Source organism: Rattus norvegicus, chromosome 8 (genome assembly GCF_036323735.1).
Source record: "Rattus norvegicus strain BN/NHsdMcwi chromosome 8, GRCr8, whole genome shotgun sequence".
In the NCBI taxonomy this organism is placed as follows: Eukaryota; Metazoa; Chordata; class Mammalia; order Rodentia; family Muridae; genus Rattus; species Rattus norvegicus.
The window spans coordinates 57,885,187-57,902,747 of NC_086026.1; the positions used below are offsets into that span (position 1 = coordinate 57,885,187).

Genomic DNA, 17,561 nt, shown 5'->3' on the forward strand with positions numbered 1-17,561 from the left:
AGGCATACACAGGGTGCACATACAAGTGTGCAGAAAAACCACTTATACACAGAATAACTCTTCAATCTTTTAGAGTTGTCTTCTGACCTCTACACGTGTGCTTGGCACAAGTGCATGCGCAGATGGGGGTGTGCGAGTGCGCACACACACACACACACACACACACACACACATACACACACGATGAATAAAATGTAACGAAACATTTTAAAGGCAAGAATGGGACCTAGTAAAATGGTTCAGTGGGCCAAGACCCTTGCTGCCAGGCCTAATGACCAGAGTTCAATCCTTAGGTCTGTGACTTGTAAATGTGGCATTGAAGTGTCATGCAAAATGGCTGAATGTGGGGCTGAGATGGCCCAGTGGCAAAGGAAGGTGCTGGAGAGGATGGGTGTATGATCCCCAGAACCCACACGGTGGAAGGAGAGAACGGACTTCGAGAAGTTGTACTTTGACTGCTGTGTGTGCCCCACAGCAGATGTCTGTGTATGTACCTGTGCACATGTGCATACACCGGCACACCAAATCATAGGAATGCAATCAATCAATCAATCAATCATCAATCAATAATCAGGGCTTAATGTTAACACGTTAACTTTTCCTTCAGCTCTAGGCAGAAATCCCAGTTCCTCCAGTGTGTTCCCCCCAAAGGCAGAAAAGAAAGGGATCGAGGCACATTTTTAAAAAGGACACTTGGAGCCAGAGACAACTGAATTAACTTTATTCTCTTCTAACTGCAGATTCAAGGTATACAACTGAACATCGCTATTTTTCTTATGAGACTTATAAATAAAAATACAAAAAATGTTCACTACAAAAAAATCTACTGTTAGTAGGATGTAAAAAATATTCTCTTTGCTATAGAAGGCACAAACTTCACTTAGTGACACATGGAGAAAAAAACCTGCAGCAGTAAATTCATTTTTTTTCCTTTTTTTTTTTTTAAAGTCTTGTCAGAAACACTGAAGTTACAAAGAAACGCGTCAATCTACACAGAACGAAGGCAGGTGTGGGTAAGCGGCAACGGGGTGGGGAGCACACTTCCAAGTGGACAGAAAGCAATCTGGACTAGAGGAAAGTGAAGGCAAAGGGGGGGGGGGATGGGGCTAACTGGAAGGAGGCCGGATGTGAGGAAAGGAGAGGGTGAGGGGAGAGACAAGAGAGAGGTGAAAGAGGGAGGAGTCAAGGGTGGGAAGAGTGATTTGTACAACAACCAAAAGAACCAATAAAATTGAAGAAACAAAATTGGGCAACCTCCTAGAATTAGGCTAAGAGGAGGTGCTGAGGTAGACATTAACTAGAACATTGATGAATTTAAAACACTATTCCGTGATACGAAGCAATTGGACTGGCACCTGTGCTCGCACATCAGACAAGCAAAAAAAAAAAAAAAAAAAAAAAAGAAACATGACACCCAAACCAAAAGGCTTAGTTTTGCTTGGTCCAGCAGGGCCAGAGGGCCCTCAGTGCTATAACTTACATACATATACATATATATATATAATTTTTATCTTTATATATAGGGCGATGGCATGGTGCATCATGACGGTTCTTCACCTTACGAGGATTCATGCATGACACTATGTGAACAAGTACTATGATACACTCGGGGAGGAGGGACCCTGTCTGCAAAGTGGGCCACCCAGGAGCCGAGGACTCAGAGCTGCTGGCAGGCAGGCTTGCTGGGGTTTTTCCTCCCTTCTCCTCACTCTTTCCCCTGACCCCATCTATTCTGTTTGTCCGGAACCCTTCTTCTTGGGCATCTCTCTTTTATCCATCCTCCTCCACCCGTTAGTTCTGCTGTTTGTCCTCCTCTGGGAACCTCTGGGTTAAGTGCAGCCACAGTAGCCAGGTCAGAAGTTCCAGGAGAGGACAAGGCTGGATTGGGGGGGGGGGGTGAGAGAGCGAGCAGAAGGGAAAAATAAACCAACAGAACCCCAGTTCTCACGTGGGTGTCGCCGGCATCCACCCTAGTCTGGCTGGCTAGGGGACCGGCCAAAAGTCCACCCGCTCCACTTCCCCCACCATGGCCCCGGACTGAAAGTGCTTCCTGTTCTCTCCTCTAAGGGACCCTGGTCCTCCCATCCCAGCTGCACCCACTGTACCTGGCAGCATACCATACACTCGTAAAACTCAGAAGCAGTTTTTTTTTTTTCCCTCAACATGGAAAAACTGTTCAGGCACAAAGATTTAAATAAGCCCGCGTGGCATCCCTGGATTGTACTGAATCACTGGGTTCCCCCAGTCTTCCAACCCACCCCTCGTACCCCAGATCTGCCTTCCTCTTCTCCATGTAAAGCAACCAAGCAGCAATGACATTTCTCTATCTTATATCTCTCTTGCTATATCTCTTTCTATATATATAATATATATATATATTTGTCTATCCTATGTACAAATAGGATTTTAATGCTTTAAATGAGCAAAGGAGCGAGCAGGGGAGAAGCACCGAGGGGTGGGGGGCAGTCAGTGTGCTCAGAAGCATGGAGGGATTCATTCGTAGAAGCTGGGTAGGGGGAGGGACCGGTGAGCAGCTTGGATTTGCTAGGTGGGCAGAAGGTCACTGAACTAGATAAGGCAGCAGCAAGTCGGGGGTTCCCGGGTTCTGTTAACAACACAGCCAAAGGCAGAGGTGACCATCCAGAAGTCTCAAAGAGGAGTGGCACAAATATGGTTTAAGCTACCCTGGGAAAGAAAGTGCCTCCACCCTTCTAGCCTCCTCAGCTCCAGGCTCCTGAAGGCTCCCGACAACTTCCTACCTGCCCAGAGGCCATCAAGCCCAGCAGAGAAGGCCCTGTCAACTTCAAAACTATTTCCTTTTTCTGAATGGGAAGCTGGGGGAAAGGCATGGTGGAACACAGGGGCTGGGGAGGTGTTTTGGCTCCAAGGGAAACAGAAGGAAGGTCCCTTCTAAGCTGTCCCTGCCTCCACTAGGATCCCAGAGCCCTTAGGGGCAGACAGGGCAGGCTGAGTACCAACCAACATTGAGACAGCAGCACAGACAGTAACTCCTGACTTCACCTCCAGACACACACACACACACACACACACACACACACACACACACACACACGACATAAAACACACATACACACAAGTGCACACGCACACAGACTTTGCTGTTGATGGCCGTGAACTTATTATTATTATTTTTTTTACTTTTTTTCTTTTTAAATCTCCTCCCACCATTCACATTACAAAAGGAAAGAGCAAAGTCCTATAGAACTAGCAGATACTACAAAAATATTACAGTTTGCAAAGGTCAGCTCAGCCCTCTCAAGCGTTTATGATCGGGCAGGGGTCGGGGCACAGGCTGAGTGGGAAGGGCTGGGGAGCAAGGGACCAGCCAGTTCTATGGAGTAGTTGAATGGTTTTCCTCTTGTCACCCATCCTGAATGGACACCTTACTGTTAAAAATACTGTTCTCTGGGATTTACAGATCCCTGAAGGTGAGCTGTTCACACTTTATCCGCCTGGTCAGGGGAAGAAGCCACAGTGCCTAATGACTTTTAAAGACCACTCTCCTCTGGAAGATTCTCTCTTCACATTATAAGCACGACAGCTGTTCTGGTCACATATTTCAAGCTTAAAGTTGTTTTGGTTTTTTTTTGTTGTTGTTTTGTTTTGTTTTTTTTTTACTTCCTAATGCACTAAAAGTCATCTCTACTGTTCCAAAATAGTCCGGTCTGCACCAGTCAAGCGCCCCCAACCCAAATCCTCCCAACACGTGGTTTTGTTCCTTTTTTCTTTCTTTCTTTTTCTTTCTTTCTTTCTTTCTTTCTTTCTTTCTTTCTTTCTTTCTTTCTTCCTTTCTTTTTTTTTTAAGGCCTTCAGATAAAAACGAAGGATGAAATTGTAGGGGGAAAATGGGCGGGATGGGGGCGTGGCTGAGGAATAGGGCGTGGCTACCGCAGAGCCCATTCCTCAGACTTTCCGTCATTTTCTGCCAGCCCTTTGCCCCTGCCAAGAGCTTTCCTAAACCACTTTTTAAAACCTAAGGTCAAAACACAGCCACTACTCTCTCAGAGAAAGAAGACAAGGAAAGGGAAAAAAACAAAGGTGTCCTAACGTAAAGCACGAAATGAAGCGGGGAGGGGGAGTCCCATCCCAAAGCAAAGGGGATGATTGCAAATGTGCTTTCCAAAAATTCAGGGCGGGGAGGCTGGAGGAGGCAGAGGAGACAGAACTGCAGAAGGAACCAAAGACTGGACAAAAAGAAGAGGTAGCTTTTAGGAAAACATTACCCCACCCAGTACAACAAAACCTGGCTCGTCTGCCCCTCATGCACACAACCAGCCATGAAAACGTAACCAATTCTGGCAGGGTTAACAGCAGGAGGAGACCACGTGGTTGTACAGGCCGTCTGGAACCTAAACGGCCCAGATAATTCTAAGACCAGTGGGACCTTTCTCCAGAGTGTTTCAGGCTGAACTAATGCTGGGTGCTCACTGACGATCTGAGCCCTGGGTGGTGCACGACGGACTAGTGACACTACAGGGAAACACGGTGAGAACCCAATCATCCTCCTCTCCACTCCCACCACCTTCTCAGCCCTCCTGGCCTCCATTCAGATCCTGAGTGGTCCACTTTTCCCTACAGTTTCCAGCCAGAAGACCCAGAGGGCCTCTACCAGGTCAAGTTCAAAGCCAACTATTAACTTACGCCACAACAGAAAATCACACCCTTCCTGTTCCTCCAAATATTCCCCACTATCCAAGGGTGGGGGGAGGAGGAGATAGAAGATTCAAAAGCTCATGAGGTCACAAAAAATGAAACTGAGGTAATTCAAGTACAATGTGCTAAAAGCGAACATAACAAGGGGGCCAAAGCGTCATCAGCTCCTCCCCTCCAGCTCCCTGGGGGCAGCCCCACCACTTCCACCCTGAGCCAGGAATTTTGGTGCTAATCTCCAGAGCTAGGGTTCTCCTTGTGCTTAGAGGATCCTCAGGAAGAGCAATGTCCTCCCAGTGGTCAGTCCTCCCACTCCGTTCAGGCAGGGCATCCGCTCCTTCTCTGGGGCAATGGGACCTTTCCATAGGATGATGGGATTCCTTTCCCTAGGGGCTAAGCTGGGGTTGCAGGGATGTGCACTTGTTTGGAGGGTGGGATGGAATATATTTAAGTTGGTTTTTGTTTGATTTTGTTTCCATTTGCAAGCAGAGAGCAGCTCAGCAGGAATCTTGCTCGTGAGGGAGTTTGGCTGGGGTACAACGCCTGCTTTATTTTTTTCTGTGTTCTCTGAAAGCTGAGGGAGGAAAGGAAGGAAGAAAGGAAGGAAGGAAGGAAGGAAGGAAGGAAGGAAGGAAGGAAGGAAGGAAGGAAGGGGTTTTGGAATCTGACACAGCTTTCCCTAGGAGGGACCTAAGGAAGATACAGTCCAGATCCACAGAGGGTGTAAGCCCCTTGTGACCAGAGATCAGACATCAAAAGCAGGTACAAGAAGCTGAAGGGTGAGGAGAGCCAGGGGACTCTCGGAGACTGTGAGGGGCACCGCTGTAGCTGTGCAGAGTAGAAAGCCTTTCCCTTCCCACACTATCCCCATTATGCCAGAGGTGCCACTCTGAGTATCAGCCGGGGACCCCTCTACCATCTCTGCTTCCCCTCTCTGTTCCCCTCCCATCCTCTTCAGAGAAAGGGAAAGGAGGCATAAGGGCAGAGGCCATAGTTCTGACCAGAGACGCTCACATCTGCTTCCTGGTTTCCATTTCTGAACAGAAAGGGAAGTTCTAGGTTGTGGAGAGGAGAAAAATATGCCACTGTGTGAATGAGTGAAACCCACCCCACCCACCCAAGAGAACCAAGGAGGGCAGAGACCCCAGGAAGGGCCAGTGGTTTGACAGTCAGGTCACCTGGAGCCCCAGGAAATAATCCAAGGCCAAATAACAACCAAGTTTACTCCCCCCCTTTTCTCTTTTCTATTTCCCCTTTTCTTTTCTGTTATTCCTTTTCTCCACAGTCTTTCCACTTTGTCTCGCTCTAGCTTGCCTTTGCTGGCTCCTGCCATGGCTCTACCATATGTTGGGGGGAGGGGTGTGTCCCCCATTCACACATAACACAGGTAGAGGTATGTCTTCTCTATCCTCCAGTCAGGCGGGATCTCCTCCGGCTTGTGGCCCTTCATGTGCTTCTGCATGGAGGAGAGGCTGGGGCAGTATTCCGTGCAGATGGTGCATTGGTAGGGTGAGGCACCATTGTGTGTTCTCAGGTGCTTGATCATGGCCGAGTAGTCTCGGGAGCGCTGGTGGCAGAGTTTGCACTCAAAGGGCTTCTCACCTGTGAAAGAGACAAGATACGACAGAGGAATGTGAAGACCAGAAGTACCTTGGGCCATCCTTGAGCTTGTTGGAGAATGTCCACCTTTGTAGCCCTGCAGTCTCTAACAGAACTTCCCAAGACCAACGGCTGGGCCATCCAACAGGGTAGCCGCTAGCCACACAGGCGTAGTGGTCTGGTAATTGGGGCACCTCACCCCTACTTTATTTTGTGACTACTGTAAACAGGCAGGTGACTAGTAATGGGAAGACTGCCCATGAAGCTCTGACCCCTTGTCTTGCTGTCTTAAGGTGGGGTGTCTTCCCATCTCACTAAGGAAAAGTGTGTGCTGTGGGAAGGGATAGCAAGTCCCTGAAGCCCTTCTTCATAACAAAGCCCACCCAGAGGGAACAGGAGAATGGATAGAGTCTTTCAGAGCTACAGTCAGAAAGGAGGAGAGGTAGGGAAATTCAAATCAATCCTCCAAACACACCTTATCTAGGGCCGTCTACCCACTAATGCTCTAAGGACCTCTCCTGGGCTTTGCCTCCTGTCCAGGACTGTGTGGAGGGGCAGAACAGAGAACCTAAGAGTGCACGATAGTGACACCCTAGTCACCCTAGTCAGCTATCTAGACCTCCCTTCCACTAGAGTCCCCTGGAGCTGAGCAGAGATGTAAGGGAACCTTGTTTCAATACAGTAATTAACTGGTCAGCTATCTAGCTATCGATACTCCTCCGTGCTGAGGCCCCAGCAAATAATGCAGTAATGAACAGCCAAAGTGATCTAACTATCGACCGGCTATTTACAATAGACACTGCCGATACACTTAATGATCTGCCCACTAGGTCACATCCCACAACAAGGGACTGAGGAAACCCCGGCACTCTGGGATATCCCTTGGGCCACTCATGTGTCAGCAATGAGCACCCTGTCCTCTCCCGTGGCTTTAAGCCAGACGCAAGAAAAACAGAGCTGAGGCAAGGAGACTGAACTCTTTAACAGCTCTACCTTCTACATCTGCTGGTTGCCTGCCCCTCCCCAGCTTACTCTGTCTCCTAAGCCAGCTGAGGTCACCACACCCTTGTGTGGACTGGGTGCTGTCCCTACTGATCAGAGAGGGCACCATCTTCCTCTGCTCTATTTCACTCTCAGCCTCACGGAAAATGCTACCTTCCCCGTAGCTAGCAGACTACAGGGGGTGGGTATTTAACAACCAGCTCTCCAAAGACACAAGGCTCCACTGCCATCCGGTCAATACTCCCACCGGGGCCCATTTTAAGCAACTGAACTTAAAAAACGGAGAATAAATAGGCTTTCCGATTAAGCAGAGGCCAGTCTTAGGGTTCTTCTATCTCTAACTCCGAACCCTGTCCTCCTGTCTGTCCTCAGACCCCAGTGAAGACAGAGACTCACGCTTTTTCTACTACGTGAAAAGGAATGTGGAAGCACTCTCATGGTGGAACCTTACACTGGCTCCTTTCACGTCAGAACACCAAAATTAATGTCACAATTTCCTGACCCTTATAACTTAGCTATGCCCTCTGGCCAACTTCACTGTAATTTAGGACTTAAAATAAGCATCATATTGCCTGACACTCCTGGATGGTTTATAGTATGACTGCTTAGAGGACTGGCTGACTGGGCCCCTGAGACACTATTGCGATTGATTACTATTATCTGCCATAATTGATTAGTAATGTCTGCCTTGGCCTTCAGAGGAAGGTTATGGTACTCAGACCACCTTATTATCTCTTAAAAATATATTTTTAAGTTGGATGGTGGTGGTACACACCTTTAATCCCAGTATGTGGAGGCAGAGGCAAGTGGATCTCTGTGAGTTCGAGGTCAGCCTGGTTTACAGAGAGAGTTCCAGGACAGCCAAGGGCTACACAGATCCTGCCTTGAAAAATCAAAAATATAAAATAAAAATTATTTTTATTTGTGTACATGGGGGCATGAATGTGGTGACCTCTGAAGCCAGGAGAGGTCATCAGATCTCCTGGAGCTGTAGTTACAGATGATGATGGGCCATCCAATGTGGGTGCTGGGAACCAAACTGTGGTCCAAACAGGAAGCACTCTTAAACCACCGAGCCATCTCTCCAGTCCCCATATTCATATTCATATTCATATTCATTCATTCATTCATTCTCTCTCTCTCTGTCTCTCTCTCTGTCTCTCTCTCTGTCTCTCTCTCTCTCTCTCTCTCTCTCTCTCTCTCTCTCTCTCTCTCTCTCGTTTATCTATTTTACTTATATGAATACACTGTCTTCACACACACCAGAAGAGGGCATCAGATCCCATTACAGATGGCTGTGAGCCACCATGTAGGTGCTGGGAATTGAACTCAAGACCTCTGGAAGAGCAGTCAATGCTCTTAACCACTGAGCCATCTCTTCGCGCCCCCTTCCCCATTATCTCTTAATAGACCCTTCTCTCTGGTTGAGCCTTGAACCATGGTTGCTCGGGCTTCTCCAAACAACCACCTGCTCCCAGTCGCCACCCAGGTCCCAGAGCCAGCCCGGCCCTCGAGTACCTGTGTGAACCCTGTAGTGCGTCTCCAGCTGGTGCTTGAGGCTGAACTTCTTGCCACAGCCATTACACTCATAGGGCTTCTCCCCTGTGTGGATGCGCTTGTGGCTCTTGAGTGTGCTCTCATCCCGGAAGCAGCTGCCACAGAACTCACACTCATATGGGTGGTCACCTGTGAGAACGATGGGCAGGATCAGACCTTTTCTTCCTCCCGCCTCTGTTTCAGGGGACGGCAGGGTGCATTCAGTGTCCTGCGTTTGCCCATGTGCACCATCTGATGGATGTCCACAGCACAAATAGCCAGTCCCTGTGTTCATGCAGACTTACTGCGGCCCCACAGTCATCCACGGGTAGTCCACAGCACAAATAGCCAGTCCCTGTGTTCATGCAGACTTACTGCGGCCCCACAGTCATCCACGGGTAATGGCCAGTCCCAGGAAAAAAAAGGCTGTTTGGCCCAGCAAAGAGCAACAGCCCTTAGGAAGCAGGCCCCTATGAGTGTGGGGCAGAGTTGGGGGCTTTAAGACCCTGCCTGACAATACAACTCTTCCTCCTTTTCTTTGGTTCCGAGCCAAGGACCACTCTAGCCTAGCTTCTCCACCCTCAAAAAAAAAAAAAAAAAAAAATCCCTCCAGCTTGGAGAACTTCTCTTTGTTCCTCCAATGTTATCCACTATCATCTCCCTCCTATTCTCCCAGTTAAGTGCATTTCTTCTGCTTCCTCTTCACTTCTTTCCCTGGTGAACTCGAAGGATCCCTCAAAGCCCTGCTTCTCCATCATCCTCCTGTGGATGCTTCCCTTTTAGTTCCCCAGGCAACTAAGCCACATTTCCTTCACTATCCTCAAAGAATAACAAACACTTTTGGTCTCTCATTCACAGAAGCACAATTTAAAAAAATGGGGGTTCGGTCCCCAGCTCCGAAAAAAAGAACCAAAAAAAAAAAAAAAATGGGTCATTTATATGGTCCACATTGCCGTATTCTTATTGCTATCTGAGAACATCATGGAGACCGTGTCACATGGCCACAGAAACTATCTGATGAAAGATATGCTTATCTTACAAATGAGTTGCTTAGAGATACTTAACCACTGTCCCAAGGTCACCCAGCTAGAAGTAGCTAGGTTGGGACTTCTGCTCTGGTCTGGTCTTAAGAGTCTCAACACTGGGCACATACCACAGGGCTAAATGACACCACTGTATTGTACTGACTGACAGGGCCACAAGAAACACCTCCAGGGTCAGAATGGAGACTTTCCCACCCTTATGCCGGTCATCAGTGCTTGCCCAGGAATGGCTCAAAACCAACTCTTGGAGAATTCTGGGGATTGGGCTGGGAAGAACAGGCCTTTCTTGGTCTAGCCTCATGTCCATTGGCTAACCGTTCTCTTCCTGGGACACTCCACTCTTCGATCCCTGTGGGCTGAGGGGGTAGGAGTGGGGTTAACCACCTTGCGGTTCTGTAACGGAGGTGTCGAGCTCGGGGAATGAAAGGTGAGGTGTGGAACTACTTATTTATTACAGGAGAGAAGGCTCAGACAATAAAGATAGATTGATCACCCCAGACTCTGTTCATGAATATTTAAATACCGCTGATTCCTCTGTCACTGTAATTACAATTTCTCTGGGCTGCATCTCCAGCAACCACAGTTTATGGTAAAGAATGGCCCACTGTATTTCACTTGTCCCTCTGCAGATGTGCGGGGCTGCCAACCGTGTAATGTCCCCTGCATTTCATACATTCTCTTCAGCTGCTGAAGGCTTAAGTCATCCACAATGACCTACGTTTTTTCATTATCCCCATGTCAAACTGTGCTCGTGCCTGGGCATAAATTGTCCTTCTCCTTATAGACTCGCATGCCCGTGCCTTCACTTCCTCTTTAAAATGATATTTTACTCTCTCTGCTGTCTCCCCTCTGTGGGCCACTAACCAAAAGTCCCTCTTTCCTGAATGCAGCCCCCCCCCACCACACCCACATCAATTCTCACCTCCTCTGATGGCTCAGAAGGTTTTTTTCTGAGGCTCTGTGAGGAGTGGTTGTTGGAATCTGTTCACTGACACAGTCTCTCATGGGGTGAAAGATGTACAGAAAGCACAGGGACACGGGTGGGTGGGGCTCCATGATAGAAGCTCATAAGGAGGTACCATCCCTTGCCAGTCTTCCCCATCTAAGGGGCAATGTCTCAGCTCAGAGGCCTGGCCAAACTAACCCTTGTCTCTCTCACTACTAGAGCTATACCAAGTACCCGTCCCCATCCCCATCAAAGTCAAGAGGCTAGCCCTCACTGACACGGGTACTAACAGACTGTAGGACTACCATAGTGAGGGGTAGCCTGTGCATGAGACTCTCTGTCTCTCTGTTTGCTCTCTGTTCTCTGTCTGCCTGCCTGCCTGCCTGCCTGCCTGTCTGTCTCTCTCTCTCTCTCTGCCTGGCTGTCTGTCTCTGTCTCTGTCTGCCTGCCTGGTCTCCCTCTCTTCCTCTCTCCTTCCCTCCCTCCCTCCCTCCCTGTCTGTCTGTCTGTCTCTCTCTCTCTTTCTCTCTGTCTGTACACGTGGAACAGTGGAACCGTCTGGTCTGACATCCAGCTCCCCCTCCTTCCTGAATCGGCAACGATTACGACTTTAATCAAAGATTCAGTATCCTCATTAAGATATAAATAAATAAATAAAGCAAGGGCCACGTGAGACTTCAGCTGAAGCCGGTAATTAAAACGTACATCGGCAGTCACCCAGCCCCCCCTCTGGGAAGAGGGGGTGGCAGTGAGGAAGGGCTGGCTGCCTGTGTGTGCTTCTTGCTTCCAGAGGGGGGCCCTAAGAGTTTAACAAACAACCGAGGGGTTTGTTTGATCAGATTTTTATGAATTTAATTACGAAGTGGATCACATGTTAAATGAACTCTCTGGAGTCTGCCCAGGGAAAGAGTAAAAAGCATTCAGAGGATGAAGAAAAAAAATAATAAAAGCAAAAATGACAAGTCACCATGACACACACCCATTCTCACCCCACCCAGGTTTTACAGCTCAGTGGCTCCCAGACCTACAGCCCTCTCCCTGAGAGTTAAGTCTGTCAGGCTGGCCATAATGTACATAGAGCTGGCGACAAAAGTCAAAATCCAATCTGTGGTATGTTGATTAACTCTGTAGGCGCGTTAATGAGCTTGACATTAAGTGCAGGACAAACGAGACTAATTAGAGCCCCTCTGGCCTGCCCAGGGCACCTGTGACCCTCCTTTTCCCCCGGTTTGTCATTACTGTGTGGCTTCCTCAGCTCTGGTCAACCTCACTGTCCTCCTTCCCCACCCCAGTCCCTGGGCTCCTCAGATCCTTTCCCCTCGGCCCCTCCCTTCCGTGCAGCTGAGAGTTTATTGTACGATGAGTCGTGTGAATCAAGGATCCATCAATGCCAAGAGCACGGCTGGACTAACGTACCAAACACAGCTGCTGATGCTAAACACCGGCCCCAGCAGCAAATGGGCCAAGAACAACGGAATATTAATAAGGCATTGTGTCGGGGGCGTGCAGAGCCCGTGCTGGGCTGGTGTGAAAATCAATGAGTGCTTGAATGTGTGTGCACAAGGGGCACACGTGTCTGTATTTCTAGAACGAGGGAGGGTTTCTCCCAAACTCTGTCTGTCCTTGCTGGAGATCTGAAGTTTGGCTTACCCTGAGTAGAACTGGACTGACATGTGGCTAATTGAACTCTGAGACAGGGGTGTGAGTAAAGTAAGCTGCATCCTGGGTGGACTTCATAGGACTTGAGCCATTCATATCATGTGACGTCAAGTGACTTGATCCAGTGGCATAACTGGAGGTAGCTAAAGGAGGCTGGGCTAAGACTGATCCATCGAGAGAATCATTGATGGGATGATGATGATGATGATGATGATGATGATGATGATGATGATGATGATGATGATGTGTGACTGTGACTGTGTGTGTGTGTGTGTGTGTGTGTGTGTGTGTGTGTGTGTGTGTGTGTGTGTGTGTCTTACAGGGAGGTCCTTGTGCAGACACCATAGGGAGAGTTGTTGAATATACCCCTTTCTCTTTGGTCCCTCTTGCTGGACCTTACCTGCTAAGACTTCCTCCTTTCTATGGAGCAGCCCTAGGCAGATCTAACCATCTGGTGAGCCTTTCCCATTTGATAATGATACGGCGCTGTGCTCCTCTGACTAGCATGGTATCCAGAACCCAGAGCTAAGGCAGGCTCCTTGGTGAGAATGGTGATGACTGGCTGGACCGTACAGCTCAGCTCCTGAAAGTAAAACTCCTTCTTCATTCATCAGAGCCGGTCATCCATTTAAAGGGAGCCACATACTCCTTTCCTCAGCTATGAAAAGGCTCTTGAGAATGAGAAGTTCTTCCAGGCTTCCCTGAAGCGTGCAGAGCATTTATGTTGTGGATGTATTCCACTATATCCTTACAGAGAGACTTGATCAGCTCTCCCGCAAAACCAGATCAGGAACACACACACACACACACACACACACACACACACACACACACACACATATACAGAGAGAGAGAGAGAGAGAGAGAGAGAGAGAGAGAGAGAGAGAGAGAGAGAGAAACAGACAAGACAGATATGCAATTCAGGAATTGGCATTCTTTCACTCAGGGACAGTAAGACATGATCTCATTTTGTTTTAGAGCAAAGAAAGGAGTTAAATCATTTATTCCTCAGATAGGAAAAGACCAACAGCTCCTTCAAGGCCCTCTGAACTGGGTATCCTATCTCCTAAAGCAAGAGGGTGGTGGCAAGGATAGGCCAGGACTGGGCAACTAAGCCCGCCTACGTGACTCACATATACTCTGTCTTTCACTCCATCGTGTGAACTGGCTGGGCAGGGCTATCTCATGCTCAAATACTCATTGTCTTCCCTAGAGAACATTACGGTCACAGTGAGACCTCCTGTGTCTGCTATGGAGGTGGGATGTGTTCCTCACTGTATCCTCTGGAGCCTTGAGCTGACCCTCACTGCTGTTCTAGGATGGATTGGGGGAAATCGTGGGATTGTAATAGTTAGGCCAGTTTTTCTCAAAATGCAATTTGCAACTCCCCACCTCCACTATCAGAATCCCCTGGGAATACTCACTAGTGGTGTTGAGAGCTAGAGCCCACCCCGAACCACAGAACCAAAGATTCCGAGGGTAAACCTCAAGAGTACGCTTTTCTTTTAATGAATATTTTCTGTGCTGTGTGTGGAAAGATTGGGAACAGATGTCTACAGGTGGAGGGGTGGGTGGTAGATTGGGAAAACTGACAACATTTAAATGTTCTATGGGAGCCCTTCTGTGTCTAACTTCAAGCAGAGAATGGCTGAGAATGCTTCAACCTGAAACATCCTCCCCCCTGCACACAAACACCATGTATTTTTGGAGGTGAAGCCCAGATATAAGGTCCAGAGATGCTCCCACCCATCCCCTGGACCAGCCTACCTGTATGTGAGCGAAGGTGGCGCTTGAGAGCCGTGTGGCTGGGGAAGGTGCGGTTGCACTCGCTGCAGATATAGCTGCGCACGCCTGCGTGGACCTCCATGTGTTGCTGGAGTGCACTCTGTGCCTGAAAGCGCTTCCCACACAGCAGACAGAAGACAGCCATGTCCGTGCCTGGAGGAGACAGCAATGGGAGAGCTTCAGCAACTTAGAGACCCAAGGCCAGATCTTCATCCCTGAAGGCTGGGGCAAGACCCAGAGCCGCCCCTAGAAACCCTAAACCCCACACTCTAAGTCAAACTGCCTTGGGCAACCCAGGCCACGTGACGTTGACGGAGCACCCTGAACGTAGCTTAGAGGAAAGGTGCCAATGGTGCCCTGCCTCCATGAGACCTAAAGGCTTGGAGAGAAGCATAGAAAACCACGTGGATGGTAACACAGATGTGTCTCTGCAAGGGTCTGAGTGCAATGCAGGAGAAGCTGGCGGACTAAAGGTGTGACCACGGGGACTTACAGAGTCTGAGGCAGCAGTGGAAAGACAGGTTAGACTCTAGGTGAACCAACAATAACCTGGATCAGATGGGTTGGCCATTGTTATGACATAACTCACCTAAAACCACAAACCTCATATAAGGAGAGAGAAGCACAGGGAGATTAACCCACACCAATTTCCATAGGGTTCCCAGTTGGGAGCAGCAAAGGGATCTATTCACTTATTCCCTAGGGTTACCTGTAGACCACTGTCCTCCCCTCCCCTCTCCCTACCCCTGAGACAGAATTTCTTTGTGTAGTCCTGGCTGTCCTGCAACTCTATCTGTAGACCAGGGCTGGCCTTTTACTCAAAGATCTGCCTGCTTCTGCATCCTGAGCGCTGCAGTTCAAGTACGGCGTGCTGCCACTGCCGTCTCCCCCACCAACCCCACCGCCCACCACCGCTGCCACCAGTGACCACGTTCTTACAACCACTTTCCCATTTAGGAAATCAGGCATCTTGAGAGCCACTTCATAAATAGTACTGTTGATACTTCCTACAAGGAAGACTCTCTGGGGTTCTGGAGATGAAACAATGGAAGAGTGTACTAGTCCCTGCTCTGATCTCAACACCACCCAGCACACAGTGCACCAAGTCTTTGAACACTCAGGGAGAGCCACACCAGGTTGAGTACGATGTCCAGTCCTAACTTTAGAAGCAGGGAGGATGTGAAAGGAAGAGCTGGGAGCCAGATCATGTGGGTCCTGCCCAGCCATACTGCAAGCCCTGGGGTTCATCCTAAGACCAATGGGAAGCTGTTGAAGGATTTCAAACTAGTGAGTCATATGAAATATTCATTCAGTTCTACCTAGTCACATGCTTGGCTGGCCCAGTAGCCTAGGTGCCCTACTGAAGCCCACGAAGGCAGGCTGCTATTTTCCACTCCTCAAAACCTTCCTGACACAGTCTTCCAGCTGAGTCTCAGTTCATAGCTCCTTGCCTGCCATTTTGGAGTCCATGTCTCTAAGAACATTAGCTCCCAACACAAGCCCATCTGCTTTTCTCTCTGCCCATATTTGGATGGCATGGTCTGTGCTCAGTCCCACAGTGCTGTCTCCTAGGTGAGGGACACTAACAAAAAAGGTAGTCAGGTCAGATCTGCCAGTCTAGTCCAAAGAGGAAAGGGCACGAGAGCATTTGGGCTGCTGAAAGTCTTGGGCTGCTCAGGGTGGCATGAGAAGCTCCCGGGGACAGGTAAGGGAGGAAGGAAAGGGACAGGAAGAGCTTTGCTGCCTCCCTGACTAGCAATGGCAACAGCAAGTGGGAGGGCTGGGTCTTGCTTCCTCAGGACCACACACGGCTCAGTCTAGACCAACACCATCCTCTCTCTTCTCTCTTCTCACATTTAACCACTGGCTCCTGTCTTTGCAGACACCGAAACTACCTGCAGCCATGCTTGTCTACCAACAGCCAGGAGGGCTGCATGGCAGAAGAACCGTCCACCTCCTCAAAGGTGTGTGTGTGTGGGCAGGGGGACAGGGACTAAAGACCACCATTTCAGCTAGGTCTTTATCTGTGCTGTCACCACATTTAAAACATGCATCCCTACCAGACAGGCATCCTTCCCACCTTCTTCCAAAGAGGAAAATAGAGATTAAATAACTTGCCTAAGGTCACACAGTGAGAAAGAGGCAGAGCAGGGAATCTAGAAAATGCCTTGGTCCGTTTGATTCTAGAAAACACCAATTGAATCCCATTTATCTATTTATCTTTAGGTTTTAGTCTGTGTAGCCGTGTACCTTTGTATGGTATACGGGTGTGACGGGGTGTTTGGAGGCCAGAGGTTAACATCAGGATGGCTCTCCATCTATTTTTTTTATCTGTATATATATATTTATATTTATATAAAAAGACCAATAATAGCAGTGTGTTATGCATCAACAGCAGCAACAGCTTTTCCAGGTTCTGCAGTCATCTGAACAAAACTGTAGAGACATCCAGCACACTCCATTAAAAAAAAAAAAAGTAAAAAAACAAAACCCGAGAAAACAGCACAGTTCTGTTACTCTTGTGGTACCTGGCACCATTTTTTTTTAAATTAGCTTCTCAATCATCATCTGGAAAGAAAACTTTCTGAGCAACATCATTAAAAACAGCTCTGATAAAGCACGGTCACTACTACGTATCATAAAGCAGGTACGAGCTATTTTACATCCACAGAGGTATGATACAGTACTGTCCTACATCTATAATACTAGAGGATACAATTTAAAAGGCATTATTTGAGACTTGATTCTACTTCTCCAGCAGAGGGCCCAAAGGATGGTGTGACACAGCTTTGTAAAGAAACATACTCTAGACAGGATTTCCTTTCACTAGTGGCACACTTCTAAGGATTCATTCTCTCCATGAATGTCAGCTAAAACCGTTATTAAAAAATGAAATATCCCTAGAACAAAACTGTATAACCACCGGATTCCCATGAAGATGACCTAGTGGAGACAAGCTGGACCTCACCTTACCAACAAGCTATCAAATCTGTTATGTTTAAACAGTGAGACCTCCAAGGAAGGAGATGCCAAGTAGTGCTTCAAAGCTTCGGACCACAATCAAACACAGCATCCTTTTCAACAGAAGCAGAAGCTCATCTGAATATGCTCATGGATGCTGACATCAACATTTAATCATCTCCTCACTCATCCAGGAAGAGGGGGAGATCAGTTACTACTGTACTTTATTGTGTTCAACCAAATTACCATGTTACAAAAATAGCAAGCTGCCATAATAAAAAATAAGGCTCCTCTATCCAGCACCAAATAGCATCATTTTACTTTCAAGCCTAGAAATTGCACACTTGTATATAAACCAA

At 48.2% G+C, this 17,561-nt stretch overlaps 1 protein-coding gene across 3 annotated transcripts in view; it reads right to left on the reverse strand.

Annotated features, from left to right (window-relative positions):
• Positions 1–699: 699 nt before the first annotated feature.
• The window catches only part of Zbtb16 (zinc finger and BTB domain containing 16), a 187,622-nt gene continuing 170,760 nt past the window's right edge, over positions 700–17,561 (reverse strand). For 2 of the 3 annotated variants that reach the window (XM_017595705.3, XM_017595707.3), the window contains exons 5-7: positions 14,224–14,394; positions 8,791–8,958; positions 700–6,273 (exon numbers count right to left, since the gene is read on the reverse strand). In XM_017595705.3, coding sequence (XP_017451194.1) covers positions 6,044–6,273; positions 8,791–8,958; positions 14,224–14,394 — 569 coding nt within the window. In that variant the 3' untranslated portion in view covers positions 700–6,043. 3 annotated transcript variants of the gene reach the window in all.